This window comes from Lissotriton vulgaris, chromosome 11 (genome assembly GCF_964263255.1).
Source record: "Lissotriton vulgaris chromosome 11, aLisVul1.2, whole genome shotgun sequence".
NCBI lineage: Eukaryota > Metazoa > Chordata > Amphibia > Caudata > Salamandridae > Lissotriton > Lissotriton vulgaris.
In genome coordinates, this window is record NC_141699.1 from 918,786,281 (window position 1) to 918,813,657 (window position 27,377).

The 27,377-nt window shown below is 43.6% G+C and overlaps 1 protein-coding gene across 1 annotated transcript in view; it reads right to left on the reverse strand.

Moving 5' to 3' along the window:
* The window catches only part of LOC147683688 (phospholipid scramblase 1-like), a 254,558-nt gene that overhangs the window by 15,971 nt on the left and 211,210 nt on the right, over positions 1 to 27,377 (reverse strand). The window contains exon 4 of the mRNA XM_086942565.1: positions 10,587 to 10,748. Coding sequence (XP_086798691.1) covers positions 10,587 to 10,748 — 162 coding nt within the window. The remainder of the gene's footprint in view (positions 1 to 10,586; positions 10,749 to 27,377) is intronic.

A 27,377-nucleotide genomic window follows, 5' to 3' on the forward strand; every position in this document is an offset into this window, starting at 1 on the left:
CCAATTTGCAACCCATCCTCGGTGGTATATCCCCAAATCTCACTCCCATACACTATTTAGAAATACATTTGGCCCTTTAGAGCTGTAATAGATCCCCAGTGGGTCTGCTAGCCAGCCGTGAAGAAAAGTTAAAAACAGCAGAATTAGCCCAAACAAAATCCAAATTTTTCTTGCTAACCAGCCAGGGGACGCCAATGCAGAATTGAACATCAAAGTCAGATAAGAAAACACACTAGTCTTTGGCACGGAGAAGGAGCCAACTTTGTGGTCATGTTCGTGACATGACTAGTGATTTTATCATAAGACCGAGTTGGTGGTGGTGAGCTAGGACAGCGTAATTTTAGGCATGGTGAGGAACAGGTAAGTGAATATGTTGTATCCTCACACAGCCTAGTATCTGTCAAAGCCTCCTTGCGTCACGAACATGACCACACCCATGTCCGACATAGGACGAGCACACACCTTACTAGTCAGCAATGTTTTGAGTTACCAGCTCACCATGCTAATTGACTCTACCTGTACGTCTATCTTTGTCCTTTATGTTATATGTAGCTAAAGCAAGAGGGAATCCCCCTCTACATATAGACGCACTTTAGGGAGTGTGACACATTCCAAACAACGAACACTATAATTTAGTATCATTTAATTGCACTTTTTCACTTAATGGTCCTGAGGAAAGCCAGTTTTTAAGGCCTGGCTGAAACATGTAGACCGCACTGGACGTAGGGAATCATAAATTCACCAACACGTCCGACAGCCTTTTTATCCGCTAACAGGGGTCAGTTAATAAAATGTATCTATCTTACCCTCGGGTACTGGGACCTACTGTATAGCTTTTAAATCTCACTTTGTCACTCACTACACATCACACTCAGCAAGTATACCAGCTCCGCAGTAACACTGGCGTTGAAGCACACCCGGGGCACGCTAGGTGTCACTGTGGTGGGCCCGATGATGAAGCATGCCACCAACTAGGTTGGTGGGTGAGGGCTTTTTAACACCTTGGCTGCTAGGGGTTTTCCCGCTGGGTGCTGCAGATGCTACTTCCCCATTGTTCATGACAAAGCCAGCTCGTCATAAGCGCAGGGCAGGTAACACCCATGACGAGCTGGCTTTGTCATCAGCACTGAAGGGGTTAAACAAACCCAATGGTTTCCCAGATAAAGCGTACATAACAGAGTCTCGCACCTGTAGCTAGTTCTTATTGATATATCATATATAAATCGGGGATCCGGACTAGCTTATCCAGTCCACACTCTCTTCTTTGATCAGGCATATACTAGGCAGCGCACAGCTGCGAGAGTCCAACCCAACCACCGCCGAAATGGCAGAAAACCCCGGCCTCACTTTCTCCGAGGACGATGTCAGCGAAATTTCAGCTGACCCTGCTCTCTTGGCAGAGTTCAACACCTCTACCACCATAGTGCAGACAAGTGACTGGGACACACTGACAGAGAAGAAACGGAACAGGATACAGACCATCCTGCATGGCTTAATCCTAGCACAGTACCTACGAACCAACACTGCACCCACAGGCTTACTTGTCACCAATGCCCCACGAATATTCCTAGAAGACGTCACCTTTAGAAAGGACTGGGCCCAGATCGCCTAGCACTGCACCAGGGACTGGCTGATCCTGATTATAAAAACCGCCAAACGGCTCTCGGATGCAATAATGATAGAAATCCAAGCCACCGAAGCTCATTTCAAGACTAGAATTACAGGCATCAAGAAAAAATAAGATGATCAGAACCGCGAAATGGCTGAATACAAGGAATGCCTTACCCAAACCAAAGCCAAGAAATTTGAGAAAGATCTGAAAAGGTTCAGCTACTCAAAAACCTACCCCTATGCTGATGAGGGCTATACAGCTCCCAAAAGAGACTCTGACAACTCGAGTGACGACAGCTCAGCCTCTAGCAACTCCAGTACAGGATCAAACAAATCATGGTGCAGAGGACCCCTTGGCCAACACTGGCAACAACCTTGGCAGGGACCACCACAGAACTATAACTACGGACCTCCACAATTTGGTCCCCTACAACCACCATACTTTGGATACCCTCCGATGTATGCACCGGGCCACATGCCGTTCTACCCAGGTAACCAGAACCAGAGGTACCCTTTTTTATCAACGGGCTGCAGGACACGCGGAAAGAGAAGAACGACAACCCAGGTGCACTGGGCACCAGAGGAAGAGCCCGTGAGCTCCAACACACGGAACAAATCCAGAGAACAAGCAGGACCGAGCAAATAGCAGACACAGACACCTCCAGTCAACTGGTGTTCAACCTCTCAAGTACACTACTTACAAAGAAGGAAACAGAAGTCCTCAACAAAGGCCTCTCCTTCGTGCCGACCACCAAACTTGACACCTTCAAGCTACATGTGGAACTTGCTGAGTTCTTCAGGAAATTAAAGTTAAAAGCCTTTTTCGAAAAACAACACCAAGAACAAACGGAAATAAACGATGAAATTCAAAACGAAACTAGTCTAAGACTCAAATCCAACTTCATCCCACCACCTACAAGCATACCGGTGGAGATAGCTGCCTTTGAACAGGCAGTCTATTCGGACATAGAACTCCTACAACCCAAAAACACCTTCAACAACCTCTCCAATGCAGACCGTGAAACTATCAAACGATTACAAGAAAACCCATCCCTGGTAATCAAGCCAGCAGACAAAGGAGGGGGCATCGTCCTGATGGATAAAACTGATTATGACCAAGAGTGTCGCAGACTCTTAAATGACGCATGCAACTACAAACGTCTAAGATCAGACCCCACAGACGAGTTGAGAAATACCATCAATGATCTAGTAAAAAATGCCTGTGATATGGAACAAATCTCGAAACAAGAGGCAGACTACTTACGCACAAAAAATGCCAAAACCCCTTATTTCTACATAGTGCCAAAAGTGCACAAAGGGGTCATACCACCACCCGGCAGACCCATCGTATCTGGCATACAATCCCTACTGGAACCACTTTCACGATTCTGTGATTTCTTCCTTAACCCGTTGGTGCAAAAGACACCATCATACATCAAGGATACGAAACACTTGCTCAATATCATAAAGGACATCAGCTTTGATCCTACAACACAAATTCTGGTTGGACTTGACATCGAAAGTCTATATACTAGTCTCCCCCAAGATGCCACTTTACAGGTTCTACATGACGTTCTATTGGAAACTCATTGGGAACACCAAACCCCTATAAGCTTCATTATGGACTGCGCCACTCTAGCATTGAAAAGGAACCTTTTTGAATATGAAGGCACATTCTACCCATGACAAACAGGACTTCCATGGGGAGTGTTTTTGTCCCCAGCGTGGCTGGACTATACGTCCACCACTTTGAACGGACCCATATCCATGGACCTACCAACCCGTACATCACCAACATCAAAATATGGTGCCGTTATATTGATGACATCCTCATCATCTGGGAAGGCGACGAAACATCACTCGACAACTTCCTCCTATGGATCAATAACTGTGACGCCTATCTACGCTTCACATGTTCCAGCAGCCAGGACGAACAGCCTTTTCTGGACCTCAACATCAAGGCTGAGGGTGGTGGCCTCACCACAAAAACCTTCTACAAACCGACAGCCAGGAACTCCCTCCTCAGGTTCGACAGTTTCCATCCGAGACCCCTGAGGGAGAACCTGCCCTATGGGCAATTTTTGCGCATCAGACGCAACTGCAGCAATACCCAGGACTACAAATCACAATCAACAGCCTTAGTCCACAAACTAAAGGACAGAGGATACCCCACCAGAATCATACAAAAAACCTGCAAACGGGCATGCAACCAGAACCGAGAAGCCCTCCTGGAGACCAACATAAAACCCCCAGAGGAACCACAACTAACATGTGTAACCACATACAATACTGTGTCAAACCAGGTGTCCAGCATCATCAATAAAAACTGGAGAATCATCAATTCAGGCTCAAGGAAATGGGAAAAATCACGATTCGCATACAAGAGAGCAAAAAACCTAAAAGACCAACTTGTATCAACCAGACCAAAGCCACAGAATCACACAGCACAGAACACCATTGTCAATGCCTGGGGCCTCCCAAAACTAACTGGCCACCAACCATGCAATAACTGCAGTGTCTGTCACCTTACTTCCCCCTCGAAATCCCTCTTATTGGAACCTGGAAAAACCTGGATACAACGGCAGTTCACTAACTGCAACTCCTCAAACTTAGTGTATCTCATAACCTGCAGATACGCCCTCCGATATGTTGGGATGACCACACGGAAAGTTAGAACCAGAATGACAGAACACAGGAGTACCATCAGATGTGTAAAAAACATTAGCAGATTAACAGACCATTTTCTGACTCACAACCACACCCCGAATGACTTCACAAGGACTGTGATTGAACAGTTCGAAACCAGGGAAATGAATGACAAATTTCTCGTTTCAAAAGAACAACGCTGGATATACCGCCTTTCCACCCACCTTGAGGGCCTGAACGACTCAATACCATGGAATTCCCTCACTCCATGAGTAACCTGACCTACCAACCAAACACTAGCTTGATACTAGGCTCACCCGTCTGTGCAGGGTGTCCCTTCCTCTACCCCGTTTCTTCGCAGAACAGTGCTCCCAGCACACCAAATTAATAAAGGAGTATGTAAACCCAACATACTCCCTCTGCACACCACACATGTGGTCGTTAACAATAATGTGGCTATTCGCCCTTCACCATGAGTGCAAAATCTGCATCTCAACCTCGTGCGCACGCGCAGCAATAAAAGGACACGCTACATGCCCCTTAGTCATAATGCGCATGCGCTATAGCTGCTGCCCCCCTGCACACATGCGCATAGTAGCTCGAATGACTAGGCACTTAGGGCGAGGCACTTTCTTCTATTTCCATCACCACACAGGTGCAGCTAATAAACCGGACTAGTTAAAAACCGAGCGATGGCCCTCACAATTCGAATCTGGGCACCGCAGAAGGACGACAGGTCCAAGGAGGAGCCAGACCGGTACTTCCGTGAGTAAAACACAGTCGATCACCAGTATTGGGGTAAGCAACGTTCTCTCCTTACAGGTTGTTTGTTAACCGCGCTTTCTTTAAAACTTATTGTAGGGTCTTTTTCTCTGCCGAGTGACCCAAGGAGGCTTTGACAGATACTAGCCTGTGTGAGGATACAATATATTCACTTACCAGTTCCTCACCATGTCTAAAATTACGCTGTCTTAGCTCACCACCACCAACTCTGTCTTATGATAAAATCACTAGTCATGTCACGAACATGACCACACCCTAGTCCAACATAGGACGAGCACACACCTTACTAGTCGGCAATGTTTTGAGTTACCAGCTCACCCTGCTAATTGACTCTACCTGTATGTCTGTCTTTGTCCTTTATGTTATATGTAGCTAAAGCAAGAGGGAATCCCCCTCTACATATAGACGCACTTTAGGGAGTGCGACACATTCTAAACAACGAACACTATAATTTAGTATCATTTAATTGCACTTTTTCACTTAATGGTCCTGAGGAAAGCCAGTTTTTAAGGCCTGGCTGAAACATGTAGACCGCACTGGACGTAGGGAATCATAAATTCACCGACACGTCCGACAGCCTTTTTATCCTCTAACAGGGGCCCAGTTAATAAAATGTATCTATCTTACCCTCGGGTACTGGGACCTACTGTATAGCTTTTAAATCTCACTTTCTCACTCACTACACATCACACTCAGCAAGTATACCAGCTCCGCAGTAACACTGGCGTTGAAGCACACCCGGGGCACGCTAGGTGTCACTGTGGTGGGCCCGATGATGAAGCATGCCACCAACTAGGTTGGTGGGTGAGGGCTTTTTAAACAAACCCAATGGTTTCCCAGATAAAGCGTACATAACAGAGTCTTGCGCCTCTAGCTAGTTCTTATTGATATATCAATGTATTAATAAAAACATTAATGGGGCCAGGATACACCTCTCTTTGGATTTGGAACTGGTGTGTTACCTTAAGGTCTTTAGAGTAGCGTACCATGGCCATGGTATCTCTTTGAAGGTCCCACAGGAATAAAACAATGTCCTGGTCCACCCCTATAAACAACATGATCTGACAATTTCTGGGTCTATTGACCCAATTGAACGCAGATGAGAGGTTCAAAAATGCCAAGTGAATGGGACTGGGGCATGCAACAGTGTATTTGCTTAGGACCAGATACAAATACAAACACTGATCTACAGTTGACCTACCAGAATGAAATCCATACTGGACTTGAGATAAAATGTTATTGTCGTCGGCCCACAAGGAGAGTCTGTCCAGGAAGATACTTCTCACCACCTTGATGACCGAGTCAATCAACGGAATTGGCCTATAGCAGAGGATGCTGCTCCTATCTCCCTTTTTAAAGACGGGTGCAATGATAGGCGAAGCCCATGACAGAGGGGCACCAGCCATCACTGCTGCATTAATAAGACAGGTGCCAGGCCTCCACATCATGTACAATGAGGTCAGATGGAATCCCAATGGAACCGTGGGCCTTGTTCTTAGATAACCCCTTGATACCCCATGATACTTTTCTTGACCTCTTCTGAGGAGAATATCAAGAAAGCTTTACTTCTACCACACCCTTTCCCCTACTAAGTGCAGAAGGTGGATAATAATTTTTTTCCTCATAGTGAGCCACCCAGCTGTCTTCGGTCATGTGCGCTTCCAGGGGATCAGCTGCATCTACTGCTAAAAGATTACTGTTAACTATACTCCAAAATTTGGAACTACATTCCAGGATACTAGCCTCCATTAAGTATGACCAGACCTCCCCCTTTAAGTCATTTTTGTGTCTAGCCAATTCTCATTTATACAAGCCAGGGTAGAATCCCTAGGTTTAGCGCTCAATGCTCTCTTAAGATTTCTCATTATCTGGGAGCAACCTGTGTCAAAGCACCTCGGCAACGTACAATGTTGCTGCGACACTGGTGGTTCCAAAAGAGTCGAGACGGTGCCCGAAATCTCAGAGAATGCCTCCGGGATGTTTAATGGATTAATTGTGTGGGATGTGCAGATTTCAATCTCCTTACACTGGGAATAAAGGGAGATATGAAAAAGATCTGGAATTATCTGAGACCACTTGATCCGCCTGCGTCCATCAGCAACCTTAAAGGGCCCTTTGAGCCCACCCAGAAGGACCAACAGATTGAAACACACACTCAATTGTTATCGCTAAAGTAACTCATGGATATTGCAAATTCAGAGATATCAGGAAAAAAGGTGCAGAACGAAAGATAAAATCAATGAAAGAGTCCCAACCACTCCCCGTAAAAGTAAGATTAATGTTCCTCCCAGTGGCAGACATCTTGTCTATTGATGAAACGATGTCAAACTCGTTTCAGGGGACATTAAGGCTTTAGCCCTGTTTGGTATGTTCCATATGCATGCTAGACATAACAAAACACCCTGAGGTGTGCGCCCCATCTACCCTTGGATCCCCACATAACTTAACATTAAAATCACTGGTAACCATGATATTTATGGTGGACATATTGAGACCTTTCAACTTCCATAAATATGAGCCCAGTGTTTGAATGTTACATATCCCCAAAGAGAGAGATTTAGCACTGTAAAAGCTCAACAATAACTTAGTTGGAGCCAGCAGAGAATATTAAAGCTTGCAAGGTAGAGGCTCCTGTACATAAAATGTCAAATTTTCCTCTAATAGCCAGGGACCCAAAAATAATCAACCGCCCCATTGATCTACCCAAATGAGATGAGGTTGCAAGCAAAACAAAATGTCTTATAACCCTCCAAGAAATAGCAGTTCATGGTGACCCATTTAATATTTAATAAAGGTCAGCCACTTAGTGTCATTAAACTTGCTGATAAGTCCAACGATATTCCAGCTGAAAAATGTACACTGCTTAGTACTGGAAGCCAGATAATCATGTGAGACCTGAGCTGGAATGTCCTTCTGATCCACTCCTGGCCAGCGGTCACAGAAATCCAGCTAAGAGAGGGGAGCAAATCGATTTGAAAGAACCATATCAGTGGCAACCCCTTGCTGAATGTCCCAGGACAGAACCAAATGTCCCAAAACATTGGTCTATAAATAAACCTCAAGGGGAGGGCCAAAATAGAAGCGGCAGGGCCACTAGAAGGGGGGCGCCTAATAAATGCTATAATTGTCCTCACCATATGCGGCTTGAAAGCGTTAATAATACAGTATCCTTTAGAAAAGTTCTTGGTCCTACCTACCCAATTCACTTTTTGTACCATGTTGATCCACTCTTCCACCCTGACCCTCAGAGCAGTATTCAAATCCAGCCAGTGCATGACTTTATTTTTTTGTTGATAAAAGTTCTCTGAGGTACCTGGTGAAAGGAAGGGTACGTTACCCAAAACTATCACGTAAGGCGTGGCTTCCGTGGGTAAATTGAGGGTCACCAGTCTAGCCAGAAAAGAGCTCAATACGTGATTACAAGGCATCTCATCATACCAACTCGACTCAACTCTTTACTGCCAGTACCACCTCCAGAGTGCACATCAACTTTCGACGGTTGAGGAGTAATCTTTAACCCCAACTGCTGAGTATAGGAACTAACAGTGGCATTGATGCCCTGGGCCCTCATCAGCTCGGCGTCCTTTGCCCTTACTGAATTCTGTGAACCACGTGACCTGACAATAGTGGATGGGCTTGTAATGGGGTGGTTGAAAATGGGAACTTCCACGGAACATGTTAGCTGGTTCCGGTTGAAAAATTCCTTTTCAGTTGCTACTAAACGTTGACTTCTGGGTTCCAATTTGGTCTCCAATGCAGCAATTAAGCATTTCTGAAGGGAGTCCACCAAATCCTCCATATCGGACTTTTCCATGACAAGGGGGGTCAATACTTCTTGAAGGTAGATCACCATGAACACTTGGACACTTGTGTTTGCTGCCAATCATCAGGTGCTTCCTTTTACCACCCACCCTAGAATCATCCTCAAATTCATCCTGAACAACTAGTGGCATCTAAGTGACAGAGTCACATGGGCAAGAATACATGGGTTCCTCCACAGCAGGTGATACAGGTGTGATGTCTCCCCAGCCTCTATCAAGCACAGGAGGTGATGTTATTGGTCGCAAACCCTGGGCGGGCAGGGGAGGCAGACAAAGGGGTGCCAGAAGGAACAAGGGGTAGCGAGAAAGTTGTTGAGAAACCAACTATTTCCTTGTTTATGAGCCCTGCACAGCACTGCAAAAAGGTGTCCATAGTAGTAACCATGTTCACAGGAAGCTTGCATTTCCTCATGGACACCCCGAGCTTACCTTAGCACAAACCTAGGGCCCAAGATAACAAACAACTCCCAGCAGGATAATCATGGGAAGTAGGCAAACCTTCACAGTACTCCCTTCACATCCCGAAAAACTTGAGGGTGGGTGTGGTTCCCCAGAATTCCAGGATATGACAAGCTACAGTTGCGGCCCAGGTATATCTCAGATAGTACCAGTTCACAAAAGTATAGGCAGGGATACACATCTGAAAGAGAAGTCCACAAAAAGAGGTGATAAAAAGAACAACTCCTACCATCAGCTCAAGCTGTTATCAGGCGGTGGAGGCGTAGATCTGATTGGAGACACACATCTTTCAAAGATGCAAGAGGGAAGAATCTGGTGAGACTGGCAGCTACCAGAGTCTCCTGGATTCAAAGCCAAGAGGGGAGGCCCAGCCCAGTCTCCTCCAGGCTCTGATGGGTACCAAAGAGCCTAACCTTGGCTCGGGCATTGCCTGGGCACAGTAGGTGGAAGGAGCTATGCAGTGCACAGAGCGGGGAACCCGGTCCTAGACCCCTTCTCCTTCGAGAGACAGAATTATGGGGCACAGACTTCCTAGCAGCAAAAAAACAGGGACCCCAGGAATCCACCAGACGTCCCCCGGCACCTATTTTTCCTTATCCAAATTTGATCCACAACAAGAGGGAGAAAACAGCACTAGGGTAGAGAAAGACTAGGGTAGAGAAAGACTGTAAAAAGTAACTGGGAGAAAGAAATTGATGAAAATAAAGGGACAGGAAGTGCCTGAGTGTGGATGAAGGAGGCACACAGAGTAGAAAGACTGTGCAGCTTTGGTACACGGAAACCATGCCATTCTGTAGCTGCAGGCATCTAAGTAAAACTTTGACCTCCGGCTCCTATTCTTTTACACCTTAAGCACTGTTGTGCTATGGTCAACCAAGGAGCATTTTTGGGGGGTCTTGGGAGAGAAGAAAAGTCTCACTGCAGTGGACAGTTTCAAGAAAAAGGTGGTCTCTAGTTTCTTCTTCTAAAAGATGTCAAGAAGCTCTCACAATTAAAAGTATAGGAAAGTCACGAATTTTATATGAACAGCATAAAATCCGTAAATCTGGTCTTAATTATGTATTGCGTATGCAACGTCAGAAAAATGTCTAAGCACCTTCGCCCACCGCCTATATAAATATTGCATCCACTTTTTTTCTTTCTTTTTTAGAGTTACATGTAAGTGACTTCAGTTCGTGGCTTGTTGTAAAATGAGAAACACATTAGTTTTACATAACAAGGATTTAAAATGTTTTTGATAAGGAATTAAAATTGCACATCACATACCTCAAAATTCACATCAGCACAACAGCTGCAAGGAACACAAGGGCCAATCATTTTCAAAACCCCCTCTTTTTTCTCATTCTGAACCGTAAACTTGGGCAAACATGGGTGCCAGTTCTGGATAACATAGCCCACGGTGGTTCCAGGGGGTGCCTGCACCTCAAGCTTTCACAAAAAATGAAAAGCACAAGTAGAATTAGTTCTTCAAAATTACAAACCAAAACTCAGTTGAACATGATTTCCACTTAACGTTGTACTTTTTTCCCATAAAGAAGTGCATTCCCACAAATTTTACAATAAATTCTTCACGTCCTTAGTTATAGGTTCTCCTCTGTGAGAACGAAAACGGTAAAGTTGAAAAGCATTGGCAATGCCAATTGTTTTGGCTTTCGGGTCATGTAAAGATTTGCAACCATCACTAACAGAGGTGGCAGGCCAAGCATAGGTAGCAGCTGTGCATGTTTGTCGAACATTGATCTATTATTGATCGGCCGTGAGCCCGCTTCTCTTCAATATCTACCTGGACCCCCTTTATCTGCTCATAGCAAATTGGGATGTGAAGGCAATATCATTCGCAGACGATACCCAGCTGGTGTTCTCCTTCAAGGACCATGATGCGGATTCCTTCATTAGGTTTAAGGGATGCTTGAGGGACATCTCTTGTTGGATGAACATTAATAAACATAAGCGTAATGCAGAGAGGACTGAGGTGTTGCTCTTTGGCAAGGCTCTCCTGCCGGCAGCTGGACTTTGGTGGCCGGCAGAAATGGGTCTGCCACCTACTCCAGCAATCACGGCTAAATACTTGGGCTTAAAATGGGAAGCGGATCTCTCATTCGCATCCCAAGTATGGCAGGCTGCAGCGCCATGCTACGGTAAATTGAGAAGCTTGAGGACATTTTTACATCTACTGCTGGAGGACTGTCGTAGAGTCATTGTCCATGCCACAGTGACTTCTCGGCTGGACTATGCAAATTGTCTGTACCTGGGTTTGCCCACCTATTTTGTCATTCATCACTTGCAGACGTTTAACAGCAGGCGGGCAAATGTTCATATATCCCAAGGAGACCCCACGCTATACTAGTCTGGATTTCAGATCGCCTCAGACAGCCAAACAAATTTAAGTGGGCCTCTGACATCCTCACACAGTCTTAGACAGAGGGGACACGCCTCTCCCCCACACCCCAACCAGTAATTGACACCCTCAGCCAAACTTGGAAACCTCCAGTTGACCACATGAAACACTGAACCTTTCCTTAACAGGGCTTCAATGAACCTCTGCTAGCTCAGAGAACTCTTTGTTGTTAGACAACCTCAATCTGACTTCACACACTTCTATGTCAATCCAATCACATACGCTTTTAACTAGCCCTGACTCAGAATGTAACTATCAGAACCAGTCAACCCCCCTTAACTATTCTTAGCAAGTTCTAAAATGAGGTTAGACACACTAAGCCCACGTCTTAGCCCTCCCACATTCTATCAGCCAGCTTCAATAGGCCCGAGCGTCCTGCTGACAGCCAAGCCCTGCTCCACCTGCAGACAAGCTCCTCAGAAGTCTAATGCTGGTTTTCAGAGTCTTAAAGCTGTATTCCCATTTACTCTTCTCATTTAATTTGTTATTCTATATTTTGTTTCATATGTGTAAATAATTAATATTGTTATATAAAAAACATGGTTGTATACGTCAATGAACTTGCAACTACTTTTAATCTTAATATACTTAATAAATATAAAAAGTGATAGTAAGTTGTTCAAAAGTGTTTAAAACGGCAGTTGTCATATATTCTATTTAACATAGCTTCTAGCAGAGTTGAGAAGATGCTTACTAAGGAAGATTGCAACTTACAGAACATATCAGAAGCATAAGAAGCAATGAGAAGTGATGCATCTGAACTAATGGAAGGGTGGAAACTGAGAAACCGCAATGGAGGAAACAAAATAATGGAAAACAAGTTACAATGAGATGTAATTTTGAAGGAACATTTCAAAAATACATTACCCTAGATGGAGTTTAGGGGTAGTGACTGAGGTGTTTTGGGTTCAGGGATGGGTGAGGTTTAGGGATGATGTTTTTTTTAGGGATCGGGGATGGGTGGAGTTTGGCCATCAAACGGTTTCTTAGGGTTCAGCAATGAGTAGAGTTTAGGGGAAATAATTTTTTCTAAGGTGGGTGGCAGTGAGAGGGAGTTAGGATTATTTCGAGTTTACAGAGGGTGTTTCGGCTAGTGAGAGTTTTGAAGGTGCAGTGAAGGGCTGAGTTTAGGAGTGGTGAAGGGTTTTTAGGTTTAAGTAATGGGAGGAATTTAGGGGTGGTGAGGAATTTTAGGGTTCAGGAGTTCGTTGAATTTATGGGCAGAATACTTTAGGGGTCAGACATGGGTGGAGTTTAGGTGTGGTGAGGTGCTATAAGGGTTCAGTGTGGTGAAGGTTTTCTAGACTGCAGAGAGAGGTGAGCTTAGAGGGTCAAGGATGGGTGGAGTTTAGGCATGGTGGGGGATTTTAAAGGGACAATGATGGAAGGGTTTATGAGTCAGGAAGTTAGGAGTAAGGGAGTTAGTGTCCAGGTGTGGGGTGTCATCTAACTAAGAGCATCCGAAGTAATTGTGTAACAATGTATAAGATAGAAATCTAAAATAATGCCCCTTAAGTAAAGCACTGAAAGAAACGCCTCCAACAAAAATGTTTCTGAAAGTTAATCCTGCCACCATCTTATTTAAAGTTTTAAAAATAAGCATGCAAAAGCCAACTTAAAAAGATTCTGTGAATTAGTTTCTATAAAATGGAAAAAGCTATTCATTCTGCAAATTTACATTAAATAGTCAAGGTGAAATAGTTTCTCAGAAATGCTATTCCATGATAAAGTTTCCCTGTGAAATCACATACAACCATGAGCTAAGAGAAAGCAGTCCTTGTTTGCATAAACAGGTGAATGAAATCCCCAAGAATACATTATATGCAAGGAGATACTATCTGGCAAGGAATCATTATCAGAACACACTTATACACTACTAGGTCACCTTTATGTTGTTAGATCATCTGGGCTTGCAACGCATATGGAAAATATCAATTTTAATGCAAACAGAATCAGCATACTTTGATAAATTAATCTTTTATAGGGAGGAAAAAGCCCATGCAAAACAAAGAGAGACGTAGTCAGACTATAGATCCCTTCTGGGACTGACATACCAGACTTTCATAACCACGCTGTTTAAATGAATAACCAAGAATAACCCAGAAACGAGGTAAGAACTCAGTAACTACTTTATTGGCCATCCATTCTCCGACTCCTCGCAGTGCATCACCAACATTGTAAAGCAGGCTGCCAAGGGAGGGTCCACAGGGAGGGGAGGAAAAGGGTTATACCATTAGGGGTAGGGAGAGAAGAGTAGATTATTACACATCTCCCTTTTTTTTTACATAACGTTAAACATTGCTACATTTGGCAATTCTATCACAACTCCACAACTGCCCATTCTCCAGAGCTACCACATTGTTGTAGGCCTTGGGCACCTGACATGGAGGGTAGAACTTGATTTTGCTTTGCAAGTCTTTTACTCTCCCTTTGACTTGTACCCAATCACCTTCCCTCCACTCGGGAGCTTTGACTCCATTCTTTCCATCTACACGTCTTGAATCTGCTTTGGTGTTGTTCCACCTTCTTACCAACTTCGTTGGGAATAGAACCACCCGCCCTACAGCCCCCAACCACATTGGATTCAACTTTGTGCAGGGTTCTCTTCTTCTGAGAGCAACAAACGGAGACACCCCTGATAGAAGATTGGGTGAGGTGTGGTACGCCCATAAACAGTCATGCAGGGATGATTCAACATCATAACGATTTACTACAGCTAACTGTACGTGTTCTTTTATTAGTCTATTGGCCGTTTCTACCAGGCCATTTGTCTCGGGGCAATAAAATGCTGGTCTTTCATGTTTGATATTCAGATTTAGCAAAAAAGTATTATATCAGTTGTGATGTGAACTGTACCCCATTGTCGGTGACCAGGGTAGATGGTATCCCTTCCCTTGGGAAAATGTCCTTGAGAAAGTCAAGGACCGTTTTAGTGTTAGTGCAATGAACACATTTTTGCATGATAGTCCACCAACACCAGCATAATTTGTTTGTACATCCCTAATTTGTCCATGAGTCCAATTAAGTCCATGGAAAGTTTACTCCGTGGTTTATTAGGAACCTTGACAGGGGATAACGGAGCTTTACGGATGGACTTGGATTTTTTAATTTTGGTACAACTGTGACAGTCATTTACCAGTTGTTCTACCATAGCGTCTATCCTGGGGAACCAGAAATGTGTTCTAATTCCGTTTTTTGTCATGCTCCATCCCAGGTGACCTTCGTGTGCCAATTTCACGATTCTCTTTCTCAAAACCTCTGGAGGTTCAATTCTATTCTTGTGATACACTTTGCCTCCTATGGTGCTCAGTTCAAACCTGACCTCCCAGAAGTCTCTGATCTCTTCCTCAACTTCACTGCTCTTGTTGGGCCACCCTTCCACCATTATCTCCTTTAACCTACGCAAACCCTTATCTTCTTTCATGCTTTTTTCCCATTCCTCTTCTGTTAGTGCAGGATCCATTATGGCCATGATTGGACTATATAGCATTTCCTCTGGTGGTTCTCCTTGCAACGGTATGCTAGACCGAAAATCTGCAATTTTGTTACACCGCCCGGAACATACTCAACCTTGAAGCAGATGTTTTCCAGGCCCAGTATCCATTTGTAGATGCGGGTGTTCTGTGTTCCATGACTTTGACAGTAAACATGAACGAGAGGGGCTTGTGGTCAGTGCGGATGGTGAAATTCAAACCTTAGAGGAAGATATTAAAGTGACTGATGGCCCAGTAGCATGCCAAGGTCTCCTTCACAATTACAGAGTAGTTTCTCTCAGCCTTGGTTAGGCAATGGGAAGCAAAGGCAATTATCCTTTCCTCCTTGCCATCCCGTTGAAAAAGTGTAGCTCCCAGACCCTTGTTGGAGGCATCAGTGGTGAGGATGTTTTTTTTCCTGGGATCAAAGGTACCTAAGGCTGAAGAATTAATCATTTCTTGCTTCAAGGCATCAACCAAGCACCTATGTTGGTCCTGCTATTCAAACTTCCTATTTTTTTTTTAAAAAAGGTCCAGCAATTGTTCACAGTTCCCTAAGGAGTTCCTAATGTACTTGGCCATGTACTCTAGTGACACCAGAAACAATTTTACCTTGTTCTAATTCTTGGGGCATCGGGCATCTCTCACTGCACTCACTGCACTCATAAAATTGTGTTTTGGCCCATTCTTGGAGATTGAGTGCCCAAGGTAATCCACAGACGTCTCTCGAATCTAACACTTGAACTTTTGCAATGCCAACCCAGCATCCATTAACCTCTTGAAAACCTTCCTGAATGTTTGGTCGTGGGTTTCAGCGGTACATCCGTACACCAGGATGTCATCCTGGAAGCACATTTGCTGCATGAACTTCTGGAAGACCGCTGCAGCTGGTGCCAAACCAAACGGCATTCTTTTGAACATGTTTGTATGTGTGGGGTAATGAATGCAGTGAGTGGTCTAGAGTCAGGGTGGTCATCTACTTAGTGGTCGGCCATGGCGAGATCGATGAAGTATTTCGCCTGTCTCATGGTACTAAGCATTTTGTTTATGTTTGGAAGTGCTTTCGTTCAGACTCCGCAAGTCCACATATAAATTTATTCTTTCTCCATTGGCCTTGAATGCTATCACAATAGATGCCAACCATTCAGATGTGTCATTGGGTTGCATGAAGCCCATATTACACAATATGTTCAATTCCTTCTCTAAAGGTTCCCTCATTAAATGTGGCATATGGCGTGGCTTGTGCACAGTGGGTCTGACATTAGTTTTGAGTTTAATCTTGTGCTCGAAATCATGGAGGAGGCCTAGTTTTTCAGAATATAATTTTGGGAACTCCTCACATATACTGGTCCCAGATTGGATATCATCTGTCAAAAGCACCTGATCTTGGTTATTAGAATCAAGAATTATACCTAACTCTTTCTGATGTTCTCATCCCAATAGATTAGACCCCAACTCAATATTCATTTCTTTCATTCCAATAAGAGGTATGGGTTCATTGGTATAGCCTGCAGACAAGATGTCTCGCTTCTTTAATGACTGTCTATGCTCACAAAATCAGTATGGTCCAAGAGGGTAAATGGTGAACAGGAATCAGTATACATAGTGACAGCCTTCCTATTGAGCAGTACACCACATTTAGGATAGATTAAGTTAATACTTCCCATTGTATCTTTTACCAGGAAAACATATTTCCTTTATTTGGGAGTGACATATTTAACTTCTTTGACCAGGACACATTCTTTACCTCCATCCTCTCTGTTATTGGGCTCACCTACTCTACACACTCTGGCAAAATGCCCCCTTCCATTGCCCTTCTTCCATGTCACACTTTTGGCTGGGCATTGGACATTGTTGGCTAACTGTTTGTTGCTGCCGCATCTGAAACAACTAATTTACCTTTACCTTTGTTATGCAAACCTTCCTTCCCCTTGACTTTGCAAATTACACCTTCCTCCTCACTCTCCTGTACATTAGCTAATAGACCCATTTGATATTTCATCTATTTGATGCACTTGGCAGTGTGTTCCACCGACTGAGCAATGGCAACTGCCTCCCTGAGGGTGGGAGCCTTAGCTAAAAAAAATTCCTGTATGCGCATGTTGTTCATGCAATGTACTAGCTGGCCCGTTACGAAAGAACCTGCAAGGTTACCAAAATCACACAATTTGCTTAGACCGCTTAGGGCTACCATGTAATTAGTTACTGTCTCTTGTTTTCCCTGCAATCTACAGAAAAACTGGTGGCGATCTAACATCACGTTGATTTTGACACCAATTTGAGAATAGCACTGGCAAATATGTCCATAGCATTTATTCATCCTTCTCCTTTATTCTCAGGTTCAGGCAATGTTTCATACATTTTCTGCTCATATAACTCCAAATCGTGTAGAAGGATATGCTGTTTGAGAATGGGGAGAAACGTTCACCCTCTATGGCGATAAAGTAAGATTCAAACTGTTTGACCCAGTCCTTCCAGTATATCTCAGGCTCTACGATCTCATTTAGGAATGATGGGGGTTGACTCATACTCGCAACGGGCATCTTCATGCAGTAAAAGAGAAATAGACACTACCAAGGATCTCCTTAAGGACGGCAAAGCACTAGAGCGAGTTAGCTGAGGTCACAGCCCAAAAGGACACAAACGTAGCCTCTGACAGTCACTATGACCCCCAGGCACAGAAAATAACACCTAGGTCTCCCCCTGGGTGATATCCAATTATTTAGCTGACCTTAAGTTTGCTGGCTAACACGCACAGGCAGGCTCCACTGTCTAAGGCACAGCTGCATTACCAAATCTTGCCACTCTTTCTTGGTGAAGCTACAGTACTCCCAAGTCAACAGAGCTTGTGTGCGCTCAAAAGAAAGTCTCACTTCTCACTGTCAGGGGTCCTGTGAGGTGGCGGTGTCACACGCAGGGCTGCATCAGTAGAACACATGCACACCGGTAGGAGTGAAATGCCAAGGAGTGGGCACGTCAGGAGAGATTAGTGTCTCCCCGTAGTCAGAAAACAGACAGGTATGCCGATAATAGGACGACGGAACTCCCTCACTCGACCTCCGATGAGGAGAAAACCCTGTCAGTCATCTTGAATCTTTAAACACACCCGCGGGCAGAATTATTTGCAAGGTGACTGGAGCAGAAGGAATCCGCTGACAGCTGGCAAACAAAAGTCCTCTTGAGAAGCTCTGATGAGGTGGAAATTCTGTCAGGCGCCTGAAGCTTCCGACGCATGCTGGCAGAAATTCTAATAGCGATGATAGGAACGCAGGATACGCTGACAGCTGGATCTGGAAACTCCTCAGGAGCGATACTCTAGAGGGGAAGGATCCTGTCAGGCACCCGGAATGTCAGTACCCCATGATGGTCATGAAGTGGAGGTAAAGTTGATGCACCATCCACAGATGCAGGTGAACAAAGGGAATCCATGACAAATGAAAGGACTTCCCCTGAGCCTGGAAGACTGCAGGGTGTTGAGGCAAACGGACCCATACAAATGTGGCACACAGAGGGGATAGTCCTCCTTCACACAGTAGAATGACGGCAGACAGGAGCACTCTAGTACCAGCTTTTCCGCCACCAAAGTTTGTTCTAGAGACTCAATGTAGGTCTCTGCATACTCTGTCCAGCTTCCACCTCCTTGTGCTAAATCCCACAGCTGTAGATGGAGAGATCACACAAAGGAGAGATGGCCAAACTGCCCCCTACACAGTAGATTGTTGACAGTGTTGAAATTAATAACCGATAAATGAGGTAAGAACTCACTAACTTCTTTATTGGCCATTCACTCTCAGACTCCTCTCAGTGCATCACCCGCATTCTAAAGCAGGATCCTAAGGGAGAGTCCATAGGAAAGAGGGAGGGGAGCAAAAGGGTTACACCATTAGGGGTAGGGAGAGAAAAGGTGTTTATAACACACCCCTTTTCCCTGCACAAACAATCCACCTTTTATTTTTGACAATTGCATGAAATTGGGTTGTTGGTTGACAGGGAATGACCCTTGGTCCAGCATCAACCATATTCATTGTCTGGGTAAGGCACAAGCAAACCCCAAATTAACCTTTACTTAACCCTCTGATAGTTTGGAACTGAGTGGTCTAGCTTAATTTAGAGGCAATGTGTAAAGTATTTGTGAAACACTTAAACATTATTACAGGACTAACACCACAAAAGGACCCATGACAGGATTCGAAAAATAGTGCTTCATTTAATAACTAAAACTAGGTTAAATGCCAAAAATCCAATTAGAAGAACTAGAGATATTGAATTTTAACGTTTTTAGAGAAAATAGCATCAAAAGGCATATAGCACCAAAAGTGCTAATCTGGTTGCGTCAGACAGGGATCAATTAAGGCCAACTGCGATGGAGCGTAGGATGGCTACAGGGACCAGGTATGGCCCCCAGAACAAAAGTAGCTTAAATCCTTGGTTGCAGAGCATTGTGTGGATCCATGTCCAAGATGCATCATGCAGCTGAAGTGATTCATCGGTTCTGAGATGTGGCAAGGCTGCAGTGCGAAGTCCTGCTGAGGCAACGTTGAGGGTACTATCGACGGGGCTTGTGATGTGAAGTTTGGTGCTGGGGAAGCAACGCACATTCTTGGGTGATGCATCTGTTCAGAGGTCTGGCAGTGTGCAATGAACGGTCCAGCCTTATCGCCTATGTTGCCATCAATGAGAGATGTGAGGACCTGCGCTAAGTATGAATCGCGCAGTGGCAGTACTTAAAGCAATGGCAGCTGCAGTGCTAATTTTTTCTGATGGGCCCAATACATACTGCAGCGGAGAGGAGTCTGTTCTGCTTGGCGTTGCACCATGCAGCAGAGGTGATGCATCAGTTACCCTGGATACACAGGCTGGCGGAGCACCATATGTCCACTTCCTAGGGCCCACAATTAGGGTAGCACTACTTGGAAGGGTCAACTCACGTATGTACAGGTGCAGATGTAAGGTTCTTAAAAGCCTGTTATGTCCCTAAGTCTTCAATCAGGCCATCCAAATAGCCCTTGGAGTCACTTTGGGTCCTGGAGTTCAAGAGATTTAGTTCCAGTCCCTCTCACCCAGGCAAGGGGGCAGCAGATAAGCACAGTAAAGCAGGAGTCCAGCAGAGTGCAGTCCAGCAGAGTGGCAGTCCTGCAGCAGGACAGCAGTCCTTCCAGGCAGAGTATCCACAGGTCCATAGGTGCATTGACAAGGTGGTGTCAGAGGTCCTTGTTTTATACCCTGGTACCCAGGTTCTGGAAGGTGGTAGAAGACTCTAGACAGTTGCTTTGAAGTTCATGCAATTCCTCGCCATCCCTGCCCTGACAACAAGCTGGCTAAAGTGACAATGCTGGGTCGTTAGGCCCTTTGTGTGGGGAAAGAACACAGTCTATTCAGGTGTAACTTTGTAAAAAGTGGCATTTTCACAATTTAAAATCAGACGTCTCCAAAAGGCAGGGTTTTAAATTGTGAATCCAGAGAAACCAAACACAAATCTTTCATCTCTTCCCATTTGAAAATTGCACTTATAAAAAGTAATAAGACAACTCCAATGTTATCCTATGTGAGGGACAGGCTTTGCAGTAGTGACAAATGAATGTAAGAGTTTTTTACTACCAGAATATGGAAAACCTAAAAGTAAATGTCCAGCCTTTTAAATACATTGCATCCTGCACTTTGGGCTGTCCAGTGCCTATCCTAGGGGTGACTTATATGTGTTAAAAAGTAAGGTTTATTTTTCCAGGTTGAAATGGCAGTTTAAACCTTCCCCGACACACACACACACACAGTCTCTGCAATGGCAGGCCCGAGATGTAGAAAGGGCTACTTAAGTGGGTGGCACAATCAGTGCTCCAGGCCTACTAGTAGCATTTAATTTAAAGGCACTGGGTACATGCAGTACCACTTTATTAGGGACATATAAGTAAATTAAATATGGCAATTGGGGATAAGCTAATATTGCTATGTTTGAAGGAGTGAACACATGCATTTTAGCAAGGGTTATAAGTGGCAAAGTGTGCAGAGTCCTAATGCCAGAAAAACAAAAATATCAGAAAAAATAGACTGGAAAGGCAAAAAGTAGGGGAAAAGACCACTCCAAGGCTGACCAGTCTAATAACAATGTGTAATGGGCAAGGAAGCACTAGGTGCCAAAAACAAAGGCAGACATCCACTTGACCAATGACGTAAATTGCTTTTGAACAATGTTCTGTCTTTTACAGACTACTTCTAACATTTATTGTCTGTTTCACAAAAATATTTTTTGTTATCCATTTGGGCCTTGGCTTTTATTAAGGAATAGGCTACCTCACAATGAGTTAGGCACATGGGATTGGTTGGCATGCAGCTTCGAATTACAAGAAGTTTACATGAGCCGAGTTGTTTCAACATTCTTCATGTATAACTTTAGCTATGAGGTAGTAAATTGCCAATAAAAAATGGCAAGTGTAAACCGTTCAATCCAATCATGAGTTCGTAAATGCATGAAAGACATTGTAAACATATTTACAGAAAACCTGCTGCTGGTTATGATGTGCACAGGAAAGTGGAGTTTGCTTGCTTGAATCGATATTTATATTTTTATAAACATTTATGCACATCCTTTCTGCACAGCATGCTATCACGACAGGTCAGAGCCTATCGAGTACAACTGGTGACTCAATCAACAGTGACTCAATTTCTTTTAGTGAGCAACAATATCCAGTTTGCTCTATAGTATATCAATACTTATACTGAGAAAAACCTAACACCACGGTTAAAGAAAAATATATGTATTTATTTTTTCTATTCATACTAATTACAATATATTCTGAAGTGGGTAAAAACAGATAGGTTGCCCCAAAAGGAGCGTGCAAAAGAAGAAAGGATGTGCTCAAAAAAGTTGAAACAGATGAAAGGAAAAACACAGTGGTGAACAAAGAAGAAATATTCACATTATTTTTCAACCAATGCTAGGCATATAATTTCCCCCATTGAAAACCTGGCCAAGATATTACTTTCAAATCACAACATTGTACTACATAAACCTATATGTCCTATATTTTGCACTAGCAACAATTTTGTTAAACAGCTGGTCCAAGGTTATGAGAAAAAGGTGTCGACGTTTCGACTCGTCTTAGCCCAACGGTGATTTAGACCTGGGGATTGCGAGTCTTCATCAGGACTGTAGGAACAACTGGGACAACCAAGGGATTTTTAATTTACCCTAAAAGAAGAGAATTAGGAGATTACTGAACCGTGGTGGAGATTTAAAAACCTATAACCCACACAGGGCTAAAGGTGGCACTAGCTTACCCTTCTGGTCGGAGCAAAACGTAGGAAGGAAATCCGAATCAACACTTCCCACAAGATAAGTCCTTATTCAAGTAGGAAAAGGCGATACTTCATTTGTAGTGACTGGCAAGAAGTTCATACCTACAATTAATTAATTAGCATCAGTATACCTTAAACATAGGTTTAGTAATTGTGTTCAAGTTACACATGATAGAGGTTAAATACCTTGATGTGAGGTATGTGCCAAGGTCAAGCATTCAAGTTGACGATTCCAGATTGCTTTTAATCCAATCTACCCCACATAAGAGAGGGGGGATTAGGGTCCTTATTTTTTAATTCAAGGATTCTACAGGGAAACATGGGTGATAGGATTATCATTAGTCATATGTCGATTGTATCCGTGACTCTAAGTTTAAATTTGCATGTTATTCCATTGATGAAACGCTTACCTAATATGCTTCTTAGCAGGTATGCAGTAACTCAACAATGATTTCCTAATCGTTACCTGCGAGAAGATACAACAAAAGTGGGTCACACTCGATGTTTGCCACAAAAGTTGAGGTATTAACTAATTGTGTGTATCAAGGGGCCGCCTAACATCTCAGTCTCGAGGTAAAATGAAAGGGAAATTACCCGATCGCCGCCTGTTAGTGGTCGTGTATGCTATCCGAGCCTCTCTGTGCCTCCGGAAAGACGCCGTCCCGGTGCGTGTATTTCTGCGTTTCAAATACCAAAGCCTCTGCCTCTCATCACTTGCATAGAGAGAGGACTAGTAATCGGTGAATGCCTCCGCGTTCCACGTTATGGAATTTCAGGATTAAATCACAATACAACGCGTAAATCACAATGTCGAGACATTTAAAGCAAATGATGCATATGCGGCGATATTTAGACTCATACGAGCGGCGATTTTGTAATTATGCCGACTCAGAGTTAATGCGACTAAATTAGCACGAAAATGAAAAGGAAACTTAAGTATACCAACACATAAGAATTACATTTATAAAAAAAACACCAAAACAACAATATTGGTGGGAATTACTTCCATTCCTGAATTGCCAGATCGAGATAGATGGTAATAGACACAGACAAAGGACGATATGATGGGGAAGGAAACTCTAACCCGATTTTTGAATGAAGGACCTCTAGCCTGATTCCTGCACAGGTCGTGCTAGTTAACAGAGGATGTTTGTGTAAGCATGTTAGTAAAGGGGTCCAGATTGAGTTGTCATATATACCCTTTCGCCTGTAGAAAAATGTTTCAGTTACTGTATTTAACAATCATCAACAGATTAATTAATGTTTCCAAGATTATACATATATCAATGAAAAATATCAATGAAAAATATTATCATGAACTGATGGCTCAACAAATATATGCATACAGTTGTAAAGTTATGTACAGTCTATTTCCTAAAGGCACATTTATGTAATTATATAGTATATGGCATCATATTTCTCAAAACCCATATATGCAGTTGTGTAATATATGGCAACACACATAGTTCGGTTTATTCATATTCCCAACAATGCTACTTGTCTGTTCATTTCCTCAAGCTCGTTGAGCCCCTTGTTAACCATATTCAATGTGTATATCCATTTACACTCTCGTCTGTTCAGGGTATTATGTAAGTCACCTCCTCGAGGGTTGGCTGTGATTTTTTCAATGACCCACCACCTCAGGCTGTTCTCAGAATGTTCGAATCTGCTGAAGTGGTCAACCAACGGGGCGCCCTGAACTTTGCACCTTATGCGACTCATATGTTGTAGAATCCTGCACTTGATTTTTTGTGTGGTCTGACCCACATACAAAAAACCGCAAGGACATATAATTGCATAGATTACCCATGAGGTGTTGCAGTTGGTGTGTTGGGTAAGTTTATATGTCCGGTTATTGTGGTCAAAGTTATTACACTCTCTTGTAAGGGGACAAGCCTTACACATCCCACATTTTCTGTGGCCTTCTACAGGAGGTGCACCCCAGATTTAGGGTGACTTTCAGATTGTTTCTTGTTAGGTAACATTGATTTTACTAAGTGATCCCGGATATTCCTTCCTTTCCGGAACGCATGTAGGGGTGGTGGTATCCCCCCCCAGTTCATCACTGATCAAATGCCAATGACGATTCACACACTTCTTGATGGCATTGCTTTTAGTATTGAATGTCGTCACGCAAACCAACCTTTCTTCCTTAGGTTTTTGGGTGCTTTGAAGTAGGAACTCACAGTGGTTATGCCAAGCTCGTTTTCTAGCTTTTTTAAGAAGTCTGGCGGGGTAACCCCGTTCACTCAATCTCGACATCAGAGTAGCAGATTCCTCCAGGTAATCCTCCTTTCTGAAACAATTCCGTCGCAACCTCAGGAACTGCCCAAAGGGCAAATTGTCCCTGAGATTGCGCGGGTGATGACTGGTATACCTGAGGAGGGTGTTACGTTCACTGCTCTTTCTGTAAAGGGTAGTATACAATTTACCATCAGCAGTCTTTATTCTTAAATCCAAAAAACCAATGGACATAGAGTCCGATTCCAAGGTGAATTGGATATTATTTGAGCAGGTGTTAATCCAATTGTGAAAATCTCTAAATTCTGAATGTCCACCCTGCCAGATTAAGATTACGTCATCAATATACCTTACCCACAATAAAATGTTATTGAGGTAAGGATTATATTGATTTTGTATGAATCTGTTCTCGTATTCACTCATATACATAATAGCCAGATTTGGGGCAAAACTCGCCCCCATGGCTACTCCGCTTGTTTGGATATAATATTCATTTTGGAATACAAAAAAGTTTTTTGTCATTGCAATTTCCAAAAGGCGGACAATGAAATCCGTGGGCACTCTGTGTGGGGCAGGTCTTGTGTTCAAGGCACGTTCTGCACAGATTAATGCCTCATTTTGAGGGATGTTCGTGTATAGGGATGCGATATCCATCGCGGCCAATATACACGTATTGCAGTCATACTTGAAACCTTCTATCAATTGGATAGTATGTGTGGTGTCACGTATATATGTTGGAGTGGCAATTGCTAAAGGTTTTAGGAACACATCCACGTACTTACACAATGGTTCCAAAAGTGACCCACAACCTGAAATTATAGGTCTTCCTCGGGGGTCTTCTAATCTTTTGTGAACTTTTGGGAGGGTGTATATTGTGGGTGTTCTTGGGTTTTTGTTATTTAAAAACTCATATTCATGTTTATCAATGATACCCTGTTCCAGAGCCCCTTTAGTCAATTTCTGAATTAGTTCACTGATGGTTTTTGTGGAGTCTTTTCTCAAATGCACATAATTCCCTGGTATTTCTAATTGAGAAAGAATTCAGAGGTATAATTCTCCAAGTTCTGTACGACAATTGCTCCGCCCTTATCGGCGGGCTTTATGACGATACTGCTGTTATTCTTTAGGGATTGAAGTGCCATTTTTTCATCCCGACTTATGTTATATGAAACATATTGTCTAGCAGTCAAGGTTTCATTTACATCCCTTAACACCACCTGTTCATAGGCCAATATCTTACTGTCTATTGAGTGTGTTGGAGGGTTGAACCTAGAGGGTGGTCGCAGTCCACTACCCAAAAAAATTGGATTGAATGGGATCTTTTGAAAATAATGCTTGAGGCGAATTTTTCGAAAGAATTGTTGTAGTTCAACTCTGATATTGAAGTCATTAGGCATGTTAGTAGGGACAAAAGACAGTCCTTTCGATAGGACCTGCTGTTCTATCAGGGATAGGCTGTAATCAGATATATTAATTATGGGGTTGTCAGATTCAAATCTCACCATTTGTACTGTTGCCGTCTCGTGTTGATCTCCCCGTGGGAGTTCTGTTGGAAGTGGGTTTGTTTCCTCCCCCGTCCTGTACCCCTGTTCCATGGGCGAGATCTCGTCCCCCTGGGTCTCCCCCAGGGGCGGCCTCCCGTAGATGCGCCCCACCATTGGTCCTCCTCTAAAAAAGGCTGTTGTTCCGGATAGCTTTGGTTTTGAGAGGGATGATTGATCATTGAGCCAGCACTCGTACTTGGGCGTTCTGAGTCACTCTCTGAGCCACTGCCCACTGATGAACCAGAAAAGGTATTATACCTCCTGTATCCACCCCTACCCCTGCTAGTCCAGCCTCCCCGTTGGTCTTTTTCAAAATATCCCTCCTGGAGGTAAGGGTACATGATCTTTTTATTGTACGCTTTTATGTCTTTTGTCACCTTTTCCAATTTAATCCCTTGTGTGTAGATTTCAAATTCCTTTATTGTTTTTTCTAACCTCTCTAAGTCTTCCTTGGCATTCACAAGAGCTTTGCCATCAATGATCTCTTTCCGTAAGTCTGCTATTTCCCTTGTGAGTCTCTCAACTTCTTCTACAGCAGTCTCTATGCCCAACACCATCCAGTGTCTGGAACAGGTGTTGGATACAAAGCTGAAGTTCTCCTTAAACTTAGGATTTTCCAGGAAAATAGCAGGTTCGTTTCTTACCTGGAGACCTATAGGGGTGCAACAGGGTGTCCTTTTGACACCCTGGCACCCTTGAAAGTGCTCCCGCTATTAGCGATTCAGTAATACCGAATCACTGATAGTGAATGTCTTCATTCCTATGTGCCTCCAAACCCATATAAATGAATGGGTAGGTATTGCTTAACTGCATCGCTGCGGCGGCTTTTCCCGCTGTGTGCGGCTATTTTCAAAATACCGCGTTACATGACAAGCTCAGCTCGTCATCAGCATACGAGCGCCGTAGCTGATGACGAGCTGAGCTCGTCATCAGCATCAAAGGGGTTATTACCAAATCTCGATTACCGATTCGGTAATAAAGAATGTTAAGGATTCAGTATTTTTTTCTGAATTTTTACCTACAATGGAAATACTGATTTCTTAATAGCGAATCGGTAAAATCCGCTATTAAGAAATCGGTATTTCAGATTTACCTACATCTGGCCCTA